Genomic DNA, 25,533 nt, shown 5'->3' on the forward strand with positions numbered 1-25,533 from the left:
TGATGACCACACGGTCCCACCTCCCCCGCTTCCCCTGGGCTCAATGCCTGGTTTCCCGGGACCTGCCGTCTCTCCAGTGCTTGTTGGCTGCAGGGGGTGCACGCTGGGCCCTCCACCACTTTCACTGAAGAAAGGTGGTCAAGAGAGGAGACAGCTAACGGCCACTAGGGTCAGCGTGCAGCTGACAGCAGAACCAGGGCTGGGCCTCCCTGTGTTCAGTTCACAGGACAGGTTCCCTTCTGGGCCTCCTTGGGGAGGGCAGGCAGCAGTGCGTGTGTGCGTGTCTCTCTCCCACGCACGTGCGTGTGTCTTGCGGGCCACCGGGTGGGCGGGCGGGCGGGCGAGCAGGCTGAGCCGCAATGACAGCGTAGGGCCACCATGTCCGGGGACCACAGCAGAAGTGCTTTCGTGTGGCCACTAAACTGCACTACTGTTCACTATTTTTCTTCACATTAACTCACCTTTTCTTCCAGGCCCCCTTCAGCCTCATGTCAAGTTCCGTGGGTTCTGACTGACACTAATCACGTCTTGGCGCTCACACATTTCTGATGCTACGTATCTCTTCATGTCTCTATTAGCACTGAAACCTACAGATTTAGTAGCACTTGAACCTGAAAATGCACAACCGAGAAGCATTGACACAGAAAGATAAATACATGATCATGTAAGTTTTCATCCTGTACCACCCGGAAGCGCCTGGTACACCTACGGCTCTGGGAGGTGCAGACAGAAGCCTGACGCTCCAACAGGCCATGTGGGCTTCCCTGGGCTGCGGGCAAAGCACCGCACGCGGGTGTCCTCACGACAGAGACCTTCTGTCTCAGGAATGGAGCCCAGCAAGGTGTCAGCACGTCAGGTCCTGTTAAGGCCATGGGGAAGGGAGTCCCCGTCTTGCCCCCCGGCACCACCTTGCCCCTTGGCTGGCAGACGGCCTCTTCTCCCAGTGTCTCCTCACATCAGCTTCCCTCGGAGCATGTCTGTCCCTGTGTCCAAATTCCCCTTTTCTGTAAGGACACCAGTCACCCTAATGCCCTCATTTTAACTTGACCATCTCTGTAAATCTCCAAATAGCTCAGGGCTAGTGGAGTCAGGATTTCAACACGTGGGTTTGGGGGGATGGTCAGCTCAGCACACAGGGGCCTCCCCGCGTGCTCTTCTGCTCCATCTGTCTGCAGCCAAGTTGGTTTCTGACAAGTGTCTGACCAGCTGTTCAGTCAGCCCGACGGGGCTGAGGCCCCCGTCTGCATCTGGTCACCCTCCAACAGGGCGGTCCCTGCTAGACATCTGCAAACCAGGAGCACATCTCCAAGCCGCTCGGGATGTCTCGGCTTGTCTGAAAGGCGGGCAGAGTCTGTTCCTCTGCAGCTCTGAACTTCTGCTCACCTGAGCCCCAGGACTCCGGGGCTGCGGGGGAGTTAGCGCTGCAGAGAACACAGGGAGCTAGGTGCCTGACCACAGCTTTCTCAGACAAAAACAATCGTTTTTTGGTCAGTTTTCCAACTGGTCTTTTGTATGAGCTTTTGTTTTATAACACACGGGTGCCTTGCTGGAAAGAAAATCTGAACCTCTAAACAGCATCCATTTCCCATCACGTGCTGTAGTCGCAGGCCGAGCTCCGCCACACACCAGCCCCCACAGGCCTCCCCGGTGCCACCACGTCCCCCAGCCCAGCAGCTCTTCTGAAAAGGCCCCTGAGGCAGACGCTGCTGTGACCACACAACTACCCGGCTCTGCCGTGGCTGTGCCCGCACAGCCAGAGCCAAGGAGAAACACGGGGGAAGGGCCGGAGGGGGAGCCCGGTGCTGCAATAGCACACAGCCGCCGGGTTAGGACCGTGCGCCGCCACGCCCGCCCACCTGGGCCTGCTGCTCAGCAACAAAGATCTTTCCTGGCTTGACTGCGATGAGAGGTGTACGTGTCGACGTGGTACTCTACATACAGACGAAATTACCTGTCTGTGGTGAGAACTATTACCACTGGCCTCCCTGGCACCTGTGCCCTTTGAACTACACCTCCCAGCCCCAGCCCCTCAGCCCCTGGCAACCACCACTCTGTCTCTAAACTCTGATCTTTCATACCTCCAAGTCTTTTCCAACGGTTGTTGACAACACACACCTGATGTAGCCGCAGCCCTCAGAGTGTCACCTCCCACCCCCTTCTGCCCTGCGGTCGCCGTCCATCCCGCTGTCAGTCTGCACACCCACGGTCGGTGCTGCCACTGGCCTTAGGAAGTCAGTCTGAGAGGGACTGCAAACAGGAACAACGATGCCTTTCCCATCCACCTTCGCTCGTAGGTCTTCACTCCGTGCGCAGACCAGGCCTGCCTGCTGTCTCACCTCTTCTGAGGAGCTTCCCTTAGCTTTTCTCACAGCCCATCTGCAGGGATGAACTGTTTGGTTTGAGTCTATTTCTCTCACGTTCCTGAGATTTTTTTCCGGGTACAGACTCAGCTGCCAGTTTCCCGTCCAGCCTTCAGAGATGTGGCCCTGCTCCCTCCGCTTGCAGCTTCTCACAGGCAGCTGTTCCAATCCTGTCTTTGATTCCTTTACGTGTGCCTTCAGTTTCCTGTGTGGTTTTCCAGCGGTTTAAACGTGATGTTCGTGGTATTCTGTCGTGAGTGGTTTTGTTCTGCTGTGCATCCTGCTTGGGGCTCTGAGACACTTGGACATGTTCTTTGTGATTAAAAAAAAAAAAATTCTTGCCCATGATTTCTTCAAACAGCTCTTCCATCCCATTGCTCCAATTTGGGTAATTTCCAGGGACCCCACTGCCTGCTTCCTCCGCTGGGGTCCCTCACAGGCCTCCCCTGCCCCATCACCGTGCTCTCGTCCCTGAGAATCTCCCATGTGACCCCCCCGCAGCTCTGCTGAAGCCCCCCTGCTCTCCACGTTCACCGTGACAACCTTCAACATATTAATCCTCACTGTTTAAACTCTCCTGCCTGCATCTCAACGCCCAGGTCACCGCAGTCTGGCTCTGCTGACTGCTCTGTCTCTTGGCGGTTTTACCTACTCTTTTGTGTCTCGTGATTTTTACCAAGTGCCAGACCCGAGTGGAACCTGTGTGGGACGGCAGTGCCTGAAACGGCGGCCTTTCTCCCGCCAGGCCGACGATGGGCAGGGCCCGTGGGCTCACACCCCTGTGGTGCCACATCCCCGGTGGGGGCTGCTCCCTCAGCTGTGCGTCTTCATGCCCGGTTCAGCCAGGCCTTTCTCCAGTGGGAACTCCTGCCCTCCCTTGGCAGTGGACGCTGTGTTAGCCACTGCTTCCTCCCTGGGGTCCTGGGGGAGGGGCTGAGGCTCCTTGTGGCCCTCCCTTCCGGAGCAGGAGCGGACTCCTCCATGGGGACGTCTCGGGGCGGGACAACCGTGGCCTCTACTGTCGGAGTCCGGGACACACCCGCCACTTTCAGTGTCCAGAACACCACCTGGTCCACTACCTGGCGCTGTGCTGACTGGAGCCGGTGAGCAGGAAGCAGCAATTCAGATGCTTTAGTAACAGTGAACTAAATGAAGCACGAAAAGTGAACTCCCCCAAACTCAGCTGAAGTTTCTGGGGATTCAATGGTCTGCAGCCCAGCTGCCGTCCCCCTCGGAAAACATGCAGGTAAGGGACGCACTCGCAGCCTTGCTGGATTCCGGGGCAGCATGTGCGACATCTGGGTGTGTCACTTCACCCTTCCACACAGCACCACGTGGCTCCCGGTTCCAAGTGGGATGGGATGAGGTCAGGCTGTCAAATGTGCTGCTTGACCACCGAACCTTATGACCAAGGAGCCCCAGCGACGTTCACAGCGACGGAAAGCACGGACGTGCCCCGGAGACGCCAGCAGGGATGGCAGGGACAGCAGCACAGACCTCCAGGCTTCTGAGCACATCAGACCCCGTCCTCTGGAGACACTCGGCCTCCTCTCCTGAGCACAGATCACAGACATCAGTGACCAAGTGACCCCCGAACATGAGTGCACTGACCCGCTGGGCCAGAGCGGGGTGTGGGCAGTGGGGACACGGCCCGTCCCAAGCTGCAGCAGGAGCCTCCAACTCTTAGACGCCTGCTGCCGGCCTCCTCCAGTGTCCCTGTGCCCACGTGCCAGGATCCCTGAGGGGCAGTGACCAGGGAAGCCCTCCCTCCGAGCTGTGCGTCCGGTAACCTACCTCGTCTGGAATGCGACTGGGCCCAAGGACTGACCCACATCAACTCATGGGGTGATGCCAACAGCTCAGCCAAAGGTGCAGAAGGACCAGGACTGAAATCAGTGACATAAGATCTGGGTGGGGACAGACATCTGAAAACGTGAAGGGACCAGGCTCACCAAACGATCTCTGCAGAGAACACTCACCACTGGGTGGACAAACGGCCTCTTGTGGAGTAGACAGCTCGCGGCCCAGCCCCCACGCCCACTCTGTGGGCCCATGAGCTCTGGGGACACCGAGATGGGGCAAAGGCCAGAACAGGAACCCCCGTGGGGCACCCAGTGGCCATCAGACCAGCACTGAACCCCTGGCGCAATGCCACCTCACTTCCTGGGACCAGCTGGCCACCTGCTGGCAGGTCAACCACACAGAGGGAAACGTGGAGCCTCCTGCCCTGCCCATCAGCGCCGCCCAGGACACCTCCCAGGCATTGCCTGACTGGGGGCCGAGTACAGCCCGGGCCACACAGCAACAGGCTGGCATCCATGCAACTGATCGCTTGTGAACGGCCCGCGCCTGTCTTCCAGGATGACTCGCTTCTAATCAGAGACACTGTGGGGTGCTGACCCCTGTGGCTGAGTGTGCAGGGCCCAGGATCACGGGCCGGGTGACACCAACAACCTAAACGTTCATTCCCGGCCTGGAAAACTCTGGTTTGAAGGTCTCAGACCCCAAGAGGGCGCTTCCTGCAGTGGACACGTGGTGGTCCCAGAGAACCTGGGGAGATCACTACACACCAGGACTGGACGGCTACTTGGAGCCCTGGGCACTCGCAGGTGCTGCCCGGTGTCCCATGTAAGGGAAGTGAAGACCAGCCGAGGGCGGGGGAGTGTGTGGGGGAGGGCGGGGACCATCAAGCACAGCGTCAGACGGCACCACCCGGGCTGCAATTCCCTCTCTGCACCCTTCTCTGCACCTGTTTTCTCATCATGTGGGGACCCTGTACACACACATTCTACACGTCCCGGGACCTGTCAACGAACTCAGATGAGGATTCCTGTGCTTAGAGGCCCTTGGTGACTCCCCGGCCTCCTGTCCCCGACCCCTCTCCTTGGCCGCAGGCGCTAGTAAGGGAGAACCGGCCAATTTTCAGAATAAAACGCAGTTTTATTATGACAAGGAAAGACTACAAGCCGTTAAGGGGGGAGAAAAGTCAACAGGTAAACAGAGAAGTGAACATCTCGGCAAGAAAACCCACAGCACAGTCACTGGAACCTTGTTCTTACGATCATTGTTTTCAAAGTCATAGTAAATCAAACAGTCACGTGAGTTATCAAAGGAACGGCAACTTCGAACAAGGGAAGCACACGGACCCAGCGCAACCACCGCTCCACGACACACACGGCGGGAACCCCGGCGGCCCTGGCCCCGCGTCCCCGTCCCAGCTTTTTACTGGTCACACCCCCACTCACGACACCTTAAGTGGGAAAGCCCACCATCCCACGGCGACACGCAGGGACGCAGCCACCATCCCGGAATACGAGTTGCTCTAAATTGCGCCTACATGGTGGTAGTCAGGGAACATTCCCTGCGTTGAGTAGCCAGATGTGAGCTGAAAGGAAATAAATTCCTAAACCCGTCACATGATCTGTTCCTAACGAGGTGAAACCACAGCAGGATGTCAGCACAGGGGGAGGCCACTGGCTGCGGGAGCCCCCAGGAGTTCTCCATCACAGGGGGCGCTCAGCAGAGGTAAGTGCTTAGAACATCAACGTTGGAGGGAAAAAGGGGATTAATTTGGATACAAAAGGTTAAAATAGTGTCTAGTAAGATGAACAGCCTGTCCACCCCATCCTCACGCTCTTGGAGCAGCTGAGCCCCGAACACAAGCGAGGAAGGGGTGCAGGGCTGATCAGACCACAGGGACCTGCCAGAACCCCTAGGACCAACGTGTCTGCCCCCTCCCGACCTGCAAGGAGGGCACCCGGGAAGCAAGGAGCCAATGGGCTGCAGCAGAAACCTCACGGCTCAGAGCTTCGCGGTAACCTCGGCCGAGGCCCCGTGGGACGCGCTGTCATCAGAGGCCCGACGGCTCAGCCACGCGCCAGTGGGCCACGCAGGCCCGAGAACACACATCCACCCGCGGGTGCTTCCTGCTGTTCCACAACATGCCTGAGACTTGTGTGCCTCAAACACAGAAACACAACTGGGCCAGAGCCCAGCCGTGTCCTGGGGATCCCCCCAGGCATGACCTCTCTGCGGAGCAGATTCCAGCTCTTCCCACACCGCCCGGAGCGGCTCAGCGCCCTGACCAAACAGCTGATGGGCCAGCTTCTGCACAACCTGTCAGCTGAGGACACTTGACACGTTTTTAGGTAGTGAAAAGAATTAAAATTCTGTGACACGTGAAAAGTGTGTATGAAATTCAAATTTCGCTGTCTGTAGAGGGAGTCTTCCTGGCACCCAGCTATGCTCACTCACATGTCACCCGAGCAAAGGCAGCAGGGCTTGGACCTTCGTGGAAATAGTCTGCCAACACCACTCTTGTCCAGGAAGGGACGTGGGCGGGGCCCCAAACTGCGCCCCCACATCCCCGAGCTGTGACGTCTCAGAAACGGACAAGCTAACTTTGGGTCTAAACAGACAAATGCATGCAAGATACCAGACGAGGAACAGGGACACTGTCCCACCTCCTGCATCAGCCCTTCCCACAGCTCAGCCCCAGTCCTGCGGCCGCGGACACTGAATGCAGGCAGAGGCCCAGCTTGAGGTGGCTGCCCACTTCAGCCCCTCACACCAGCCTCCAAGCCGTGGCCAGGAGAGCTCGCGGGACGGGAGGCAGGAGGAAACATAAGGAAGGAAACGCTTCATTTACGCAGGAGGTTAACGTGACGGAGACCATCGGGACGGCAGCCTGCTTCTCCTCCGCTGCGCCCGCCAGCCTGCGCCAGGACTTGGTGCTTCCGGGGATGGGGGGAGGCAACAAAAACAGCACCGATTAGAAAGCAAGATTCACGCCCCAGAATAAAGGGAACCGATCTAAACGTCAGCGTGAGCTTGGTAATTCGTTCACATCACTATCACATTTATGAAAATCACCATTGTGGAAAGAGAGAGCAAGAAGTGTAAGAAAATGCCTATTTCTAGAAAACCGGGGCTGGGGAGAGACGGTGATGCCCGGCATGCAGGGGGGTCTCAGTAATCAGCAGAGCGGACGTGCTTGGAAACCCATGAGTGTCTCCAGCTCCACAGGCCCGGGGGGGGGGGGGGGCCTCCCTCTGCCGGCAGGACGGAGGCCGAGCCTGTGCTGCGTGAATGTCACACGAAACTTGGGGAGACGCCCGCCAAGTCCCCCATCCCCTCCACTCCCCAGCTTTCTGACCCACAATGTGAAACAGGCCGGTGCAGTAGAACTGAGCCCCGGCGCCCAGGGGGTCCGTGGGGAGCACAGGAGACACCAGTGGCGCATCCCCCCAAACCCCCACCCGCCGCCACCCAACCGTCTGAACACCTCGACCCTGGGCACCCGCTCCTCGGGGCCCAGGCTGCAGGGGAGCCGGCACTCTCGGGGTGCTCCTGGTGGGTGGCGGTATCCGGAGGCTGGGGAGGTCGGGGTTGTTCTGCGGGCCTTGCCAACGCGCCGCCCGCTACTCGTACTCCAGGAACTGCTTGTGGTAGAACAGCAAGTATCTGCAGGGGAGACAGCTGCTCGTAACCACCCTGACCGCAGCACCACCCCACGGCCTGAGGACGCAGGGCACCTGCCTGCAGGGCCCCCACTGCCCCTCCCTCATGTGGGGTTACTCTCGGAAGGATGCCTGCAACGGTTCCAACCAAATCCACCTCCGCCCCGGCCTCCTCATGGCCACAAGGTTGTCCCCTCAGACCCGCACTCCACGTGGGGGCCTCCCAGCCGCTCAGGCAGCTATGCTGGAGCCAAGAACCCCACTGACAGTCTCTCCACCAGGGACTCTGTGGAAATGAAGGGGTCTCCCTTCCAGGCCCCCCCAGCATCGAGCCTGGTGGGTTCCGGCCCAGGTGAGCAGCGCCTCCGGCTGCAGACGCACCCCTCGCTGTCCAGCACGTCGGCGATGCCAGCCTTGGTGATGATGGCGTCGTCACATTTGAACCACTGGTCCTTGTGCTGACGGATGAAGCTGGTGTAGTGGCCGCTCTCCAGGGTCCCCTGGTGGTTGACCACCGCAAACAAGGAGTACCTGAGTCGGAGAACGGCTGTCACCACTTTCAGCACCACCGGAGACCACTGTCCCGCAGCCAGAAGCTGCCCCGATGGCAGCCCCCCGCACTCAGACACCAGGACACACCCCTGCGCCCCCCGCACTCAGACCCCTGCGGGACACCCCCTACCCCAGCACTCAGACCCCTGCAGGACACCCCCTACCCCAGCACTCAGACCCCTGCAGCCTCACTCACTTGTTGTCGTTACTGAAACCGTCTGTAGGCGGCTGGTGCTGTCCATTCATCCGGCTCTCTTTGCTGTAACAGACACGGCAAACTCTGCACCACCTCAACACTGACACGACCACGCACAGCAGCAAGGGGTCGGGGTGGGGGAGGGGGGCGCCAGGCTCTGTGCCACGTGAGTTTTACAGACGCTTTCTGCTTCTCCCAACAGCTGCCATCTCAGGCAGAGCTCACCCTTGAGTGATGGTTGGGGACCTGGAGCCAGGGTGGCGGCCCGACCCAACAGGACCACACCAGTTTCGAGGCTCGGAGGCAGGGCCAGCCCAGACCCGTGGCCACCCTCCTCGGACCCTGCCAAGGCCCCGTCGACACTTGGACTTCAGGGCTCTGGCCTGAAAGTGGGCAAATAGAATTCTGTGGCTTCAAGCCACCCAGCCTGTGGTATTTGCTACAAATCCCGGGAAAGGACATCTGCTAAGCATGTATTCTGGTGTTTCAGGAGCGTAAACTGTAAGTGGCCTAAGACACAGACTCGAGAACAAGGCAGGTGGAATCCACAACTGCAAAACCACTGTGTCGACCTGCAGTCCAGCCTTGGTGCCACTGGCTACAGCACTGCCCCGCACCCCCGCCCGCAAGTCCAGGCCTGCAAGTCAGCAGAGGAAACCCGGCCCCAGAGCAGCCTGTCTGAGGAACGCCACCCCTCACACGGGGCGACCTGGGCTGAGATCAGGACAGGCAGGTACCCAGTGCCACCCCTGCCCGACCGCGGACACAGGGGCAAACCTGGAGGCCATGAAGGGGGTCATGTCCAGCTCCAGGGGGAACGACACGTAGGTGGTGATCTTCCGCCGGAGTTTGGCCGAGTGCTCGAAGCGCTACAGAAGCCGGGGAGAGGGAGGGAAAGGGCTGCACCCAAACCGGGCCTTCCGTTTCTTCTCCGAGCCTCCTGCGGCCACACCCGGAGCCCGAGCCCCACAGACGGCACGGACCCCCACGTCACCCAGGGGCTGCTCCAAGCACAAACCCAGGTGTAAACCCCACACAGCACACGGGGGAGGGAGACCAGCACACTGTGGTCTGTGGCCTCTCACCAGACAAGACACCTCTGGGTCAGGGCCAGGGCCTGGACCCACCAGGGAGGCAGGGTGGGGTTCTAGATTTTGTTTTACGGTTTTAAAGGGCCATGGAATAAGACAATAAGCAATGGAGACTGTATGATTTATATACAAAATCAGATCAAAAATATCCAAGAACAGCAAACACACGATCTCTGCTGTGCAATCTTCTTTCACAAACACGTGCACTCGACTGACACCCACTCCTGACCCTTTGCGGGAAAGGCCTGCCCACCCCCGACCAGACCTTAATGCTAAAGGCCTTGTGTGCTTGTAAGAAAAGAAAACAGGAAGCTTAGGGAGAGTATGGAAAAATCTAGGGGCTGAGAGGAGTAAAAGGCTAGCCCCCGCTCCCTTGGTAACACACACTATTTCATCCTGAAACAATCACGGACCAGAGCCCCGGCCCCCACCGAGGCAGCACAGCCCTCACCAGGGCCGCCGCAGCCTCACCTTGAGGTGGAAGCAGGCCACAATGGGCAGCTTCTTCATGGTGAGCTGCTTGGTGGACTCCTGGTAACTGTGGCAGCCGCTGCACTTGATCTTGGCGCTGCTTCCTAAGTGCTCCGGCCTGGTAAACCTGCAACGTGTTGAAGAAAAATTTTAGGAAAAAAGAAAGGAGAAATGAGAGGAAAACAGAAAAGAGTTATTTGCGTCACTTTCAATCGGTTCATTTTTCTCCTAAAGACGCCCGTACCATTTGGGATGTTTATCATTTTTCAATCAAAAAGAACTGCTACTTCTTTCATCTTCTCTCCTGTCACTTCAAAAAGTGTTTATCTTAAAAAAAACTTAAACGTAAAGTCTGATGAAATTGTAATGACTTTCTACCATGACCCAGCAATCAAGTCTGTCCCTGAGAAGTGAACGCTTCCATCCACCCAGACGCTGTCATGAATGGTTACTGCAGCTTCATCTGCAAAGGCTGAAAAACCCGGAAGCAGCGCAGACACCCTTCAGCGGCTGAGTGGCTACACCGGGTCCACCGTGGAACACTAGTAAGCAATGAAAAGGAACCAACGCGTGATGCATGCAACCTGGGTGACTCTCCAGAGGATGATGACGAGTGAGAAGAGCCAATCCTGAAAGGTAACGTGTTGTATGATCCCGCTGACGTCACACTCTTGACATGTGGACTTTGTAGAAATGGAGAACACATGTGTGCCGGCCAGAGGTGAAGGAGGCAGCAGTGGTGGGAGGGCGGGGGGTGGCTGTGAGGGACCCTGCAGTGAAGGAGATGCCCCGCACCCTGACCGCACCATGTCAATGCCCCGACTGTGATGTTGTGCTATAGTCTGACAAGAGGTTCCCACCGGGGGAACCTGGGTAGAGAGCACACAGGGTGTCTCTGGATTACATCCTCCAACTGCATGCCAAACTGCAGTTATCTCAAAATTAAGAGCTAAAAAATGAGATGTTTGGGGAAATGGTGATTTTCTATAGAAGAAAGCAGGTAAAGGAGATGCCAAGTAGTCAGCAAGCATTTCTGGCAAAGGAGGAAGCTTTGATACAAAGATACAAACCCACAAAACAAGCGTTTGAATGTATTTTATATCGAATCTTAAAAGTTTAAAGCTGAAGACAAACAAAAAATTCAACCTTTTCACAACCAGGTCTGGAAATCCTTGTTTATCCTACGGAAATTGTCAGATAACGTAGGGCAAACTGGTGCCCAGACCAAAGCGACCCTCCTGACCGCAGCACCAGGAAGAGGGGCCGGGCAGTTGGCGGGATCTCGGAGGAGGGAGGATGGAGCCCAGTCCCTGGGGGCTCATGCCCCTGCCAGAATCAGTCCACAGACGCCACCACCAAATCCAGGTGGGAGATTATATGTACAAACAACTGGTCTTTTCACTACAGAAATGGCAAAGCAAGACAGACCACTGGACCTGAGGGGCTGGGAGACCAAGCCCTATATGCGGACCCAGTTGGGGCCGTGACTGGGACAAACAGTATTAAAAAAAAAAAAAAAAAAAAAGGCAACCACTAGGGCAGTTTGGACGCTGACTGGACACCCCTGGAGGGGAGAACAGAGCCCCCGGTGACAGGGAGACTGGACAGACGCCAAAATCCAAATGTCCAACCCAAACAGCTGTGCCTCCTCACCCGCTGGCTCAGGGCTCACAGGACCTTGGCTGTGCTCCCCCCTCAGCCAGGAGAGGACCAACGTGGCCTGTCGGGCTGGGAAGACACCCCCATTCCAGAATCCCAAGGCCAATGCTGACCACTCCTGGAACGTGGTGGACCCAGTCCTGGGTGCATCCCTGTAACTGGCCAGCCCCTGAATCACAGAGACCACGCTGCTGCTGCAGAGGGACCTTCCTCTCCCACCGAGCGCGGGCGGCTCCTACCTCCGCAGGCAGTCCGTGAGGGTCGTGGTCCCCGTCACGTGGCTCTCCCCGTTCACCACGCTGCCCTCGCTCCCAGGGCTCAGTGGCCAGAAAGGGGTGGAGGAGCCAGGCAGGTCCAGGCTGATGTCCCAGAAGGGGTCGATGGTGGTGGAGACGCCGCTGGGGGGTGGGAGAGGAGGACAGGTGAGCACCAGTGGCCCCCACCCCAACGCCCGGGCTCTGGGGCCACCTCAGTCATCTCAGGAATTTTGGGAAAATATAGATTCTCAGGCCCCAAATCCAGAGGTTCTGAATCAAGGGATGTAGGTGAGCCTCTGAGGGCCGTGGACACTAGGCCTGGGGGACATTGGACCTCCAAGGACAGTGACACCAGGAGCAGCAGCACTGGCCCAAGGGCGGCATGAGATGGCCCCTCCTAGAGATTCATTTTAAACTTTGCAAAAAGGAGCCCCGCAGGTTGGGAAACGCACTGGAAGTAGCTGATCAGTCAAGGGAGACGCCCTCTTGCTGACAGTTGGGTGGAAAAGGGCCGACAGGGAGGTGATTCGAAACAGACCCCAGGCCCCACCCAGAGCGATGGCCCTGCTGTGTGCTGCTCCACTGGACATGTGCCACATGGGCCACACCGACCCCTCCCCAAGACCGCAGGGCCTGGTGGATCCAGGTTCTGAACTTCAGGGGATCAAGACCAGGGTTTTTACAGACTGAGACGAGCAGCACGGAGGGGGAAGCGGAGAGCTCCCTTAGCCTCACCAACGTGCACCCTTGCCTCCCAGAGCAAAAGTCTGAGCCCAGTGCACTAGGGGCACAGCTCAGAGGAAACGTAAAGGGTCTGTGAACTGACTGACGGCTTGTCAAGTGGTCCTGTCCCTCTGAAGGGGGCTGTGCTCGGCTCTCGGTACAGGGAGCCCAAGGGATGCAAGGACGCCCTGACCTGTGGGTCACCCGTGAACCCCTTAGGCCTCTTCTCAGAGCTGCTTCCTCCTGGGGATCTGACGGCAAGGCTGCCAGAAGGACACGTGTTTCTCCTCCAGCTGCCGCGTGAGAGGTAGGGCCCTGGCACCGTGAGGCCTGACCCTCAGAGAGTGCCTCAGATATGGGCCAGCAGGAGGTGCACTTACTGGCACACCTGGCAGGTGACGTCCGACTGCAGCCCGCCCGTGAAGATCTGGTCTATGATGCAGCTGCAGTGGTTGGGGTTGTCAGCCTTCTTCCCACTGTCATCACCTGGGGGGACCGCAGCACGTCACATGGGCCACCGACGGGGTAGCCCCCAGGGCAGGTGAGGGGCCCAGCTTCCACCGGACGGACTTCTACCCGTTTCCTCGGCCTCCCTACCGTCCACCTGACACCAAAATGTGTCTCATGCCCGGTAACTGGGGGCGGTTACCAATTCCTTTTTCACGCACAGAGTAACTGGGTAGTTTCCCGGTGTGGAAGGGGCTGGACACACGGTGGGTCAGACGCCCCAGGTAGCCCTGCTCTCCTGCACCAGACGTAAGGTATCCATGACCATGAGGCGTCCCTGCAGGACCCTTGCCCTCTCTCGCACCAGCTCCTGCCTCCAGGACCCCAAAAGCTGTTCCCTAGCCGCTGTGCCAAGGTGAGACCCACTCCTCCTCCACAGTTCAGCACATTTTATTTATATAATTTATGGGTAAGTCGAAGACTGTGAAACTCCCTTGGTGGAACATGAAACTCACTAATGTACATCGTATACACATTCTGTGTGACTTTAAGTCAGCTGAACAATAGGGAGTGAGTGTGTGTGTCCATCTGCGTGTTTATTAAATAACAAAAAGTTAAATTCCGACAGAGGAACACAGGGTAGCCCCTGGATCTCCTGACAGCAGTTCCCTGGAGACTGAAGAGTAAACGCTTCCCAGAAGGATTTCAAACTCATGGGACGAGATGTTAAGATCTGGGAAAACACACACAAGACAATGCCAAGAGAAGGCAAAGCTCGCCATCTGAGGACACGTGACCCTGAGCCAGGGGGCCGGGCTGCCCCGTGAGGATGCTGCACTGTGAGGAGAGCCATACACATCTTCTCAAACATTTCAAAGCGAATCGCCCCTGAGAAGATCACAACGGCCCCACTGTTTTTGCCACGTGACCACTGTGACAGCAGTGCACTTCCAAACAGAGGACGCTCAGAGGAGACTGACGCCAGCAGGACTCTGCTTTGGCACAGTGGATCTTTCCTCTGTGCTACAATCTACCCCAGGAAACCAAATCTTACGTAGCATTAAAAGGATCATGTGTGTGTTTTAGGGAGAAGAAAATCTAAGTTCCCCCTCCACCCCCCACAAAATACGCAACAACAACAGCTAGAACCAAAGCCACAACAGGTGACCGCAAGGAGACACCACCACCAACTGGGCCGTCTCTGAGATGGACCCCTCACTCCAGACCCACCAAACACCCCAGCCCCCCAGTCAGTTAGATTCACCCTGTGTCCACACGCTTCAGCCCAGGCCCTCAAACAGGGAGGCCCGGGGGAGGGCAGGAGCCCACCCCCATTCTCCCCGCTCCAGCCCGCTGCCCCTCCCCCAATCTGAGGACCCCGGCGAGGCCGCAGCCCTCGGGGGCCAGGCTGTGGGGCTGCATCACAGGAGCCGATCCCTGTGAAACCCCAAGAGACTTTAAATGAAAGGCCTAGGAGGGACCCAAACTGGACGCGACTTGGGGTCAGTCAGGGCGGTGCCAGCGAGGGCGCAGCTTCACTTGTGTCCCCAGCTCCTCTGGCCACTTAAGACCTTTGGAGACTCCCCTGGAGAAGGGAGCCAACCTGGAGGTAAAGCTAGGATTCGAGCCCATCGGGAAGCTCTGGGCAGAGTAGCTCCTGCTACCGGGCAGACACGCGGCTCCCCCACCAGCTCCCCAACCCCAAACGAGTGAGGGCGGAGGACACACCCCCACGGCCTCCTCCTCCTCCACACTGGGGACACAGATCAGACATGACAGGTTCCGCGCTCCTAGCACCAGCCCCCCTCCCTGAACCTTTGCAGTCCCTCACCCCGGCCCCCCAACCTTTGCAGTGCCGGTGCAGGACGTCCAGGGCCGCGATGAGGAACTCGTGCGCGTCCTGCTGCTCGTACCCCGCCAGGTGGCGGGCGTGAGTCCACACCAGGTGCAGCAGCTTGTATGGGATGTGGGGGGCCCGGTGCCCGGAGTAAAACTGCTCAGAGAGGAGAAACCATGGCCTCAGCAGGGGTGAAGGCTGCCCTCTGAGCACAGGGCCCATGCTAGAGTATCCAACAGCCACTCGGAGTTTCCTATGGCTACTTTGACAAAAACGACCCATTTATTCCCCTTTTTGTGCAAACTTTTTTTTTTTTAACTTTTGTTGTAGGGGGAGGCAATTAGGTTTATTACTTACTTATTTAAAGGATGTACCGGGGATTGAACCTAGAACCTCAGGACTTCGTGCATGCTAAGCATGCACTTACCCCCGAGCTCTACCCACCCACTGTCCAAATTGTTTTTATTTGAACTTTCTGGGTCTGCACCTCCCTTTCTCCAATCCCACCAGGTGTTTTCTGACATAAACCAAAAGGATGGACTGTGACAAACACCTGTGAAAAGAGACCCCACACACTAAAAGGTGACTGCTGTCTGTGAACCGCACCTCAACAAACCTGAGCTTGAAAGCCAGCAGGGCAGAGACAAGCTCACCGCCCAATGGTGCTGAGTGAGCCCCGTGCCTGCAGGGCACACCCACCAGCCCATTCCCCGCAGCACCACTCAGCCCGTCCATGCCTGTGACCCCAGGAGCCGCGGTAGGACCTCTGGGACTGGTCAGGCCCGAAAGAGGTGGGCAAACTTTTCCTGAAAAGGCCCAGACAATAATTAACTCCAGCTCTGCGGCCAGACAGGCTCGGCCATAAGGGCTCCCTGCTCTTCCTTGTGCAGCAGGGAACGGGGGGTGCTATCCAAGGTTCTGACAAAGCCAGGCAGGGCTGGGCCCCTGGGCTGGACGTCTGAACAACAGCCAGGTCCTCAGGACAAGTGGAGGTGCCGGTCCCGCTCTGCAGCCGGGGCGCCCGAGGTCACACGTGAGGCTGGGGAACCCTCCAGGCTGGGGTTCCGTCCTGCCCCCGGTGCTGGTGGGGAGACAGGGCAGGCAGCCCTGAGTGGGAAAGCGGCAGGTGCCTGATGCCCACCCTCCTGTGAACCAGGACGAAAGACAACAGGGAGGAAACTGCCAGTGTCCACCGCTCACACCCCTTTCCAAGGACTCTCCTGTCTTCCAAGTCAGTGGCAAGCATCTAAAAACGATGCCACGACTCCCCTCAACAATCCCTTTGGGAAGACCACGTGTTCCACAAGAAACGCGTTCGTCAACTGTCTCCTCAATAGGTAAGCTCGTCAACACCTGCCCTCCTCCATTCCAGTCAGCCCTGTCTTACCGGTTTAAGGGAAGGAGAGTTTTGGAAGCGCCCCGGCAGGAGCAGGTGCACAGGCTCACCTCCTGGAACAGAGACGACATCTCGCAGACCAGGCAGGAGCCGGGGCTCTGCATCTCGCAGCGGTGCCGGTCTGACAGGAAGAAGTCCCGCAGCAGTGGAGTGTGCGTGAGCGCCTGCACGATGCAGTTCATGAAGCACGTGTTCCCCAGGTTGATGAGCCCGCGGAGACCTGGGTGGGCGGACGGGAGCGCGGGTGACTCTCCCACCCCCTCAGAAGCACGAGGAACTGAAGCGTGGCTCTGACTTTCATGCTGCTTCTGTACGAGGTGTCCTGAGGGCCGTCCCCCCACCCCAATTCAGCATCACCGCAGGAGGAAGCGCCCATAGGTACTGACAACTGGGCCTGACAAGCAACCTCCTTCAAAGTTTCTGAATGCATTTCAAGTCCTAGAAAACCTGGAGAACCTTCTCATCTGCATCTCTCCCCTGCAGATTCCTGCCCACAGCCTCGACTGCCCCCCCCCACGCCCGCGTCCCACCCACAGCCCACCGATGGTGCAGTTGGAGGTGATCTTCCGCCGCTTGGGGTTGTGTTTCAGCAGCTCCAGCTCCCGCTTTGTCGGCTCCCAGGTGGAAAACTTCTCCCCAACACCTAAGCAGAAGGGAGGTGGTGTCTGCGTCTATGAGTCAGGGTGGCGGGACGCAGACCTCACCAGGCTGCAGCTCAGAGAGGGAGACGTGCGACTTGGGCCCTTCCAGAAACTCCAGTACAGGGCAGCGAGCTCAGCAGCCACCCAAAGGAGTGTCTGTCAGAGCCGGTGCCTTGAGTGAGCCGTGCTCCCCGCAAGGAGAGCGGCACTCTGCCAGAGACCCACCACAAACACAGAGACGCCTGCTTCCTCAGCCTCTGGTCCCCAAGGAGAGAGGGACCAGCACTGCCAGCGCGGCCCCCAAACCAGACCCAGCCACTCTCCCACGCCCCTCCACTGTCCCTCCCTGGTGCCAGCCCCTTGCCCAGCAAGTCTGTCCCGACAGAGGGGACGGGGGTGTGGACTGCAGGACTGAGACGAGTCGGGCGCACAGATCTCAGAGAACCAAACCTTGCATTTTCCAAGCTTTCCGCTGCTCCTCTTTAGCGATGATTTCTATGTCCTTGTCGTAGATGTAGTCCTGACAGAGAAAGCAGTAGATGCCTCCATACACCAGCTCTATGGCTGCGGGGGGGGGGGGGGGGAGACAGCCTTAATAAAAACCCAAAGGTCACAAATACAACATGCAAGCGTTTTAGACATTTCTGTGTCTGCACCCTTTCTCTAATACAGAATCCTATTGTTATAAAAGGGCTCCCTCCCACATCGGACAGGAAATCCTGAGCAGATGGGTGTGTGTGTTCTCTCTGGAAGCTCCTGCCAAGGGTTGAGGAATCTGAAAGAGAAGGAGGCGCCAGGTCCGCATTTTATGAAGCACCAGATGCCCTGGTGCCAGGACCTCCGCCCAGTCTCCGGGACAAGGCAACCCTGCAGGAGCACTTCCAGGGCATGAGCACTCCCAGCACCCAAGCTTTAAGGACAGGGCATGAGGGGACCCAGAGCCGCTCTGCACCCCCGAGCAGGTCCTGCACTTTCTCAGCCTCATCCTGGATGAAACAGCAATGACGCCTGAGAAAGGAGCTACTGCCGTTCAACAGCTGAGACAGAACTGCTGCGGCTCAGAGTCTCCAAGCAGCACAAGGCGTCTGCAAGGCAGAGCGGCCTGGAGGAGGCACCCCAGACCTAGAGCGACGGGTGGGACGGCGCCCCCCAAACCCCGGGCCGTGCACCTCCACCCTGCACTGCACTCCCCGGGGTGATGAATACAGGACCAGCACTGCCGCCTCACGGTCTGTCTGTGCGACAACCAACCAAATACACACAACTACGTCCCACAAGCCTCCCAGTGGACAGTGACATCTTAGTAAATCACAGCCTTTATCGCACTTCACGTCTTAATTTACCAAGACACAGACCAGTGACACTGTGGTGCATCTTTAAAGCCCTCTAACACAGAGCTACCAAAACTCAGAACACAGGTTAAGAACCCCACCCGGCTTCCTGCCCTCCCAAAAAAGGAACACCCCACCAACTGTGTAAGTCATGTCACGGGTGTTCACAGACCCACTGCAGGAGGCACAGGGACCAAGGAGAGACCTGGCCAAACGGCTTGCAGTGAGGGTGAGAGAAACTTCAGGAAGGCAGAGACACCACCTGCCAACAGCAGGGCCACCAGCCCAGGAAGACCACACGCCACGTTCTCCCAGAGAAGCGGCTTCCGATACTCAGACCACCAAGTGGGGCCCCCACGCACGCCAGCTCACTCGGGGAGCCCAGCCCTCAGCCGGCCGGCGCAGGCAGGGTGCCTCCCTACCACAACCTGAGCCCCCAGTGCTAAAGCTGTCACGCCCTCGGGAGAGGGCGGAGTGGAGCACGATCCCACCCCCACCACTGTGAGGGCTGGGTCCCATGACACACGCTCCAGAAAAGGTTCTGCGGCTGGACCTCTTGAAAGTGGTTTTCCTCTGGACGCCTAAGGCCCTCACCACCATTAACAGAAAACACTGCTCTCAAGGAGCGACCCACCAGTGACCAGTCACAAAATAAGGCCAAGAGCAAAACAGCTCCATGTAACGTCCAGAGGGCACAGCCGTCCGAAGGCGTGATGGTATGAAATCCACCTTTACCTTGACGCCGTGTCACTGGCCTTCCCACAAACCCCAAGCACAGTGAAACCCGTGGCAGGAAGCAGTCAACTCAGCCAGGGACACCCAACCACAGCCCACGCCAAGGGCTCAGCGCTGCACTGAACACCTTTCTCTGCGAGTCTCTGCCTCATCTAATCCATAACCAAGCTTCTCAGAGGGAAGGATGAGTGTCTCTTCTTCTGTTAAAAAGAAAGCACTCTGCACACACAGTTACCCTCACGGTCACAGGTGGCACCAGCACCAGCCTAAAACCCTAAGGCGGGGGGGGGGCAGAGACCCAGCGAGCTGCTTCCCTCATCTGCCAGGAGTCCTGTAGGACATACTGCTTCATAAAAGTGGGCTCTGGAAGAGGGGACGTCAAACTCAAAGGAGGAGGTGGTGCGGAGACCCTGAGGCCCAGAGGCACCTGGGGCCTTACCCAGGTTGTGTCTCTTCGCCTTGGCGTGCTCATGGATGTGCTTCTTCGTGAAACAGCCAAAGAAGACACAGTGCAGGCAGGAGTGCAGCCTGTTCAGGTGGACGCCACACACGTGACAGACGCACGACTTCGCCTGCAATTCAGAGAAGACAGTCAGAAATCAGGAGTTCTAGGAAAGACTGTGACTGGGGTCCCGACGGCACCGCCGGGATTGGGTGGGGAGCATGGATTTCCTCCCTAAGAGACCATTTTCTTAACCCTTTCAACAGCCCGAAAAGGTACTTAGGTCACTAAGCTCAGAACTAGGTTCACGGAAAACATAGCTTTCTTCATAGGAGGATTCCATCTTGTGCAGGAGAAAAGACAACATAAAACCTTCATTTTAGAATCATCACAGTTATTAATAACTGGCTCAGTCTGCACCAAAAGGATGTGAAAACCATGGGATAAAAAAATATTGGGTGGTTCACAACAATTAAAGGCAGAAACAGTCCAAATCTCTATTAACAGACAAACACACAAAACATGGTGTATCCACACAATGGAGTATTAATTACTCAACCGTGAAAAAGAACAAGGTACTGATCCAGGCTACAGCAGGGATGACCCCTGAACACACACCAAGTGAGAGAAGTCAGATGCAAGGTCACACACAGCATGACTCCATTTGCGTGAGGCGTCCAGGCAGAGCAGAGACCAGAGGTCACCAGGGCTCAGAGAGAGACTGGAGCAGATGACAGTGATCTGAAACTTGAGGGGGGAGCACGTGCTACACACGCACCAGGTCCTGGGTTCAATCCCCAGTCCCACCATTTAAAAACAAAAAACAAACAAAAAAAAACCTAACTACCTCCCCCAAATTTAAAAAATAGCAATAAATTTTTTAAAATTAAAAAAAGGCTCAGCAGAGGTCAGGGTGAGTAGACAACTGTGCACACACTGGACAATTTTAAGCGGTTAATGTCTGTTACGTGCACTCCACCTCAGTAAATGTGTGTGTGCGTACCCATGCACTCATGTAAACTGGAGCACTGAATGTTTACTGTTTCAAAGTGTCACCCGTGAGATTAGTTTTGTAATTAAAAGGGAAAAGGTTTCCTTTACAACAGACAACTCTGGCCAACACCATCGTAACCTAACTGCACATCCCCACAAGGAATGATGGGTGAATCTAGACGCTAGATCCAGAGCTCTCAGCAGCACTCCGGGCAGTCAGACGACCAACCTGCCACTGGTGCTGCCAGGCTCTCCGTCTACCAGTGTGTCCTGTCACTCCACGGATTCTGCCTAAGCCAGTGACAGCAGGACTGCTACTCTCCAAAGATGGTTTCTACCAAAAAGCTCAACATGAGAGTCATTTGTGTCTCGGAATACAATCTGACTCCAGCACTGAAGCAGCACTGATAAAAGGGGCACCCGGCACAGAGCCCTGCCGTCAGTCTCCTCCTAATACACAAGCAGTAACACTCACTCAGGATAAACAGTAACAGACCATCCTCCCCCACAACCAAAGGCCTGAACCACGCTTCTAAAATACTGACCACAGAAGCCTCCCACTTCTTAGACAAGGGTCCACAGGCTGACAAGTCACAGTGTCGCTTTGTAAAGATACAGAATGGAAATGAGGGCATTCAAGCTTCATGCTTTACATTTAGTTTTTTATTTCTCTCCTTTGCTTCCCATACATAAAACTGCACTTTGTAAATACATCTCAGGTTTGTGTCGAGTGAACAAATCACATTTCAATCCGTCAGCAAACCAAAACATAGGCAGTTAAAAAGGTCTTGCCTGGGAGAGGGGGAGGATGTGGCTCAGCGGGAAGAGCCCATACTTAGCGTGCACGAAGTCCTGGGTTCAATCCCCGGCAACGAGGATTACTCCTTCTTTGAACTGATTACCAGGCTTAAGTTTTACAAATCCTTAGTAAATCTTCCAAACTGAAAGCCAGAGGGGAAAAAAAGGAAAATACACAATGCCATCTCCATTCGATAGACTATTAATTGTGTAGCTAAAGAGAATGACATCTAAACGCACAGGCAACAAAGAAAGGAAGGAGTATACACAGCATGATTAAAAACAAAAACCATGTAACTCTGCTTCACAGGCACACGTGTATTTGCCGTTGTTTGAAAACCAGGGAGACTCGGGCAGCACAGTCTGCATCGCGGTCATCTAAGGTCAGGGAGACTCACTGACCTTTCATATTCTATGCACCTTTGAAGTGTTTTATCTTTAAACACTGAGAACACATTCATACAGCCATTTCTGTAATTACTTTTTAAAAATACAGACTCATGAATTTTAATCTTTCTCAGTAAAACATTCCAACATCTGAGCATCTAGAATTGTCTACACATTCCTTTACATGTGTTTAGCCTACAATTACCTCAGGTATAGTAACTACTATTGGACACCTACAAATACTCTGCATTTTTAGGCAAGAATTTAGTACATTGCTATTTGACATCTAGTATTTAAATAACCTTTGACAATAATGGTTTCAGTTCCCCAAGACAGAAATCCAGGGCAAAGAGTTAGCTGACTCAAGCCAAAAAGAGAAAGAAAAAGGCCACATATCGCTTATATGTGGAATCCAAAAAAAAAAGACAAAAATGAACTACTTATTATTTATGACTTAAATGATTGATTTCTTGAATATATGTAAGCACATTCAACTGTCATTTATGACTGGACTGCTGCATTCTGTTGATTCCTATTTTGTGGTTGGCTTTATTCCTTCGATAACTTTGCAAATTAAAAAAGCTAAAGCTCTCAATTGTTCTTAGAAACAATGAACAGTACATATATGTAAATTTTAAGTTTTCTCTCAATGAGTTGCTCTTCCTAGAATAAACTTTGTTTACCGCCCCCAAAAGTTAGTTAACTCTAAAAAGAGTTGGCATAGTCCCACTTCCTCCCAAAGGGTGCCCAGTCCAAAATTCTTGAAATAGTGGTGTTCAGACCACAAACTCGGAGACAGAAAACACACCACAGCAAGGAAGGCGTGACTTCTGGACCTGAGCACCTACCACTTCCCAGAGTTTCTTCCCTCCAGCACCTTTTCTCAAACAAAAACCTCCCTGAGATCTTCTACCTAAAGGGTTGCTTCAGTTCCCAAATTTTGTGCCAAGAAGACTTCAAAGGCTGTCTGCCAGCCTCCGGATTACTGCCAAAATCAAATCAGGATCAGTAATGGTCCAGAAGTGCCAATGTTTCTTCACTTGTGGTGAAGTACTTTGGTAAATATATTTACTATGGTTACAAAAGGGGGGCTTTGAGGACGAGCTCCTGGAAAATTTCAGAGCCACAGAAACGGTTCAAAAGAGAGAAACAATTATTTTTAAAAAATTACCTGTTCCCCAAAATGCCTGTTCAAAATATAACACACACTACACTAAGTCATAACAATCAAGTAAAAATTTGTACGTCTTTACTGCCAGTTTCCAAACGCTCAAGTCCTCAGGTGGTAAGACACGTGCCAGACACGCACAGGAAGGTACGTTCAATACAGAAAGTTAGCAAAAGTGACCACCTCTTCTCATTCTGCCTACCAAAAGAATCAAAGTTTAGTTTAAAATTCATAACCCTCCTCTACTTGGAGGAAAGAGAGTTTTAACTCCCATGGCTACGTTGTAGCAGAGACTGGGACCTCAGAGAAGTTTAACTTGGGTTCAAGTATTTATACCAAAGGTACCATCAGCTGAGTCCCAGCGAACTGCCAAACGTTCATCACTCTTCACCAGCGAGTTAAACTCTTTCTCAAACCAACTCCTCCTTGGCTGGGCCATTCCAGTGCTAGAAATGCACAGGACACCGCCCCCCCCCCCCCCAATATTCAGAGAGAATACCGGATGGAGGACGTGAGGGTTCACTGCTGGGATTCGACAAGGCACTGCGCTGCGGTCGGACCTGAATTCTGGAAGTATTCCACCCTCTCCTGTCTGTCTGTAGTTCAACTTCCTACCAGCAAGTAACAGAGGTGCAGTTCAATAGCGCTCAAACTAAGCAACTGATAGAAAAAGATTAATCCAAGCCACACAGAACCGCCCAAATGTGATTTCTTCACTACGAAATTAGGCAAAGTTAATGATCGGTTGAACCTGCCTCCTTCAGCGCCTTCAAAAATTACGGGGCGGCTGGGGGATGGAAATGGGTCACATAAATCCTGACCAATAAACTAACAATGTGGAGAGGTAACGCAATCATCCTTGGAAAAACGGTTTCAACCAGGTGATTTTTAAGGGCACATAATTCCGTTAGCAGAAACCTCACACCCATCCTCCTAGAAATGTTTCATCTCCGGCGTTAGTTCATCCTAAGAGGTAACACTTCCCAACACTGTGACCGATTAAACAAAGAAAAAACTGGTGCTTAACGTTCTCTACAATCTCAGTGGATGTTAGTTTTCCCATTAAAAAAATGCTACTTAAGATGGACACTGCTTAACAGCGCTCCCGACCTCAGACTGCAAACTGCAAAATCGCGTTACTCTGTAAAAGCAAAATTAATTCAGGTAAGTAAATACAGTCATTTTCTTATTTCCAAATCACTAATAAACCTACTCGCTTATATGGGGCGTACATCCGAAAAACAGGACACTGAATATCGTTCTCTCAGTGTCTCAGGGAGCGACTGGTGTGTCGCAAGGGGCACCCAAGGCCCATCGGCCTTCAGACCCATCTCTCCTTTAAACCTGCTCCTGCGCAGCTACAGGTGACACCGCAAATCATCATCGTGCCGAACGACGGGACTCTCAGCAGCAAGACCGCCTTGTTTCTAGGTGCCGCTGCGCTCCGCACCTGCGCAGGTGCACACCTGGGGGGGGGGCACGTCCTGGAATGTCTCTACGGACCCTGGGCCCGGGGTGCGCCCCGCGGCTGAATGGGGGGCGCGCGTCTCTGTGGACCCTGGGCCCGGGGTACGCCCAGCGCGGCGGCTGTACCCGCATCCTGGTGACCCCGCGGACGGCCCTCCCCGGCCCAGCGACCTCCCCCACCGCAGGGCAGCGGCCAGGACTAGGGAGCTCCGCAAGGCGCGTGCAGCACAGGCGGTCTCCCTCCCCGCTCGGTCCTCCCGCTCTCGGCACCCCCACCCCCACCCGGCGGGAGGACCCCTTGGACACGCCCCGCGCTGCGGCGTCGGAGACCCTCCCCCTCCTACCCGGCAACCCCTGAAGAGACCGAGACCGCCCCCGCCCCCGCCCGGGACTGGGCCGAGGAGAGTGGGGGAGGGGAGGGCGCGAGCCCCACCCCCCGGGAGCCGGGCCCAGCCGCAGCGGGGTGGGCGCACCTTACGCTTGCGGGCCTCCGCCGAGCCGCTCCACACGAAGCACTGGTAGATGGCGCGCAGGTTCTGCTTCCAGTTGTCCACCTTGAAGCTGCCCAGGTGCACGCAGCCCGGGGGCGTCACCACCAGCTCCGACTCCATGGCCTCGCCGTCCGGCTCGGGCCGGGGCGCCGGCGGGGACGAGGACGACGCCAGCGCGGCGCGAGGCTGCGGGCGGCCCGGCCGAGGGACGGGCCGAGGACAAAGCGGAGCCGCGCGACGGGAGTGGCGGGCGCCGCCCGGGCTGCGCTCGCGGGTCGCCGAGGCCGCTGCGGGGCTACGTCATCGCCGCCGGGCGCGCACCGCGCCTGCGCTGCCCGCCGCCGGCCCGCCCACTGCTCCCCTCCCCCGCAGGCTCGGGCGGGTGAGGGGTGGGGCCAGCGAGGCCCCGCCCCTTAGCCCACGCCATTGGTCGTCGCCGGCCGCGTGATGTGGGGGCCGCGGGGGCGGGGCCGGGCCGGTTTGCGCCGGCCGGGGATGCCGCAGGGGCGGGGCAGGGCCGTTCTGCAGAGTCCAGCCAGGCGCCCTGCGTGCCGCTAGTCTGGGCTTCTCGGTGGAAAGCAGGGAACCAGGTGCTAGCACGCCTGGCCCGCTTTGGTCCACCGTCGCCATTT

The 25,533-nt window shown here is 56.2% G+C and overlaps 1 protein-coding gene across 1 annotated transcript; it reads right to left on the bottom strand.

Annotated features, from left to right (window-relative positions):
- Positions 1–5,279: 5,279 nt before the first annotated feature.
- Positions 5,280–25,229, bottom strand: USP22 (ubiquitin specific peptidase 22). The gene is made up of 13 exons (XM_031469459.2): positions 24,884–25,229; positions 19,595–19,727; positions 17,540–17,653; positions 16,990–17,091; positions 16,499–16,668; positions 15,061–15,208; positions 13,149–13,254; positions 12,028–12,186; positions 10,130–10,256; positions 9,345–9,436; positions 8,568–8,630; positions 8,201–8,350; positions 5,280–7,823 (listed from the first exon to the last, which is right to left on the bottom strand). The coding sequence occupies exons 1-13, from the start codon at positions 25,019–25,021 to the stop codon at positions 7,781–7,783; spliced, it is 1,545 nt and encodes a 514-aa protein (XP_031325319.2). The 5' UTR covers positions 25,022–25,229; the 3' UTR covers positions 5,280–7,780.
- Between the last annotated feature and the right edge of the window lie 304 nt (positions 25,230–25,533).

The sequence above is a fragment of the Camelus dromedarius genome, chromosome 16 (genome assembly GCF_036321535.1).
Source record: "Camelus dromedarius isolate mCamDro1 chromosome 16, mCamDro1.pat, whole genome shotgun sequence".
In the NCBI taxonomy this organism is placed as follows: Eukaryota; Metazoa; Chordata; class Mammalia; order Artiodactyla; family Camelidae; genus Camelus; species Camelus dromedarius.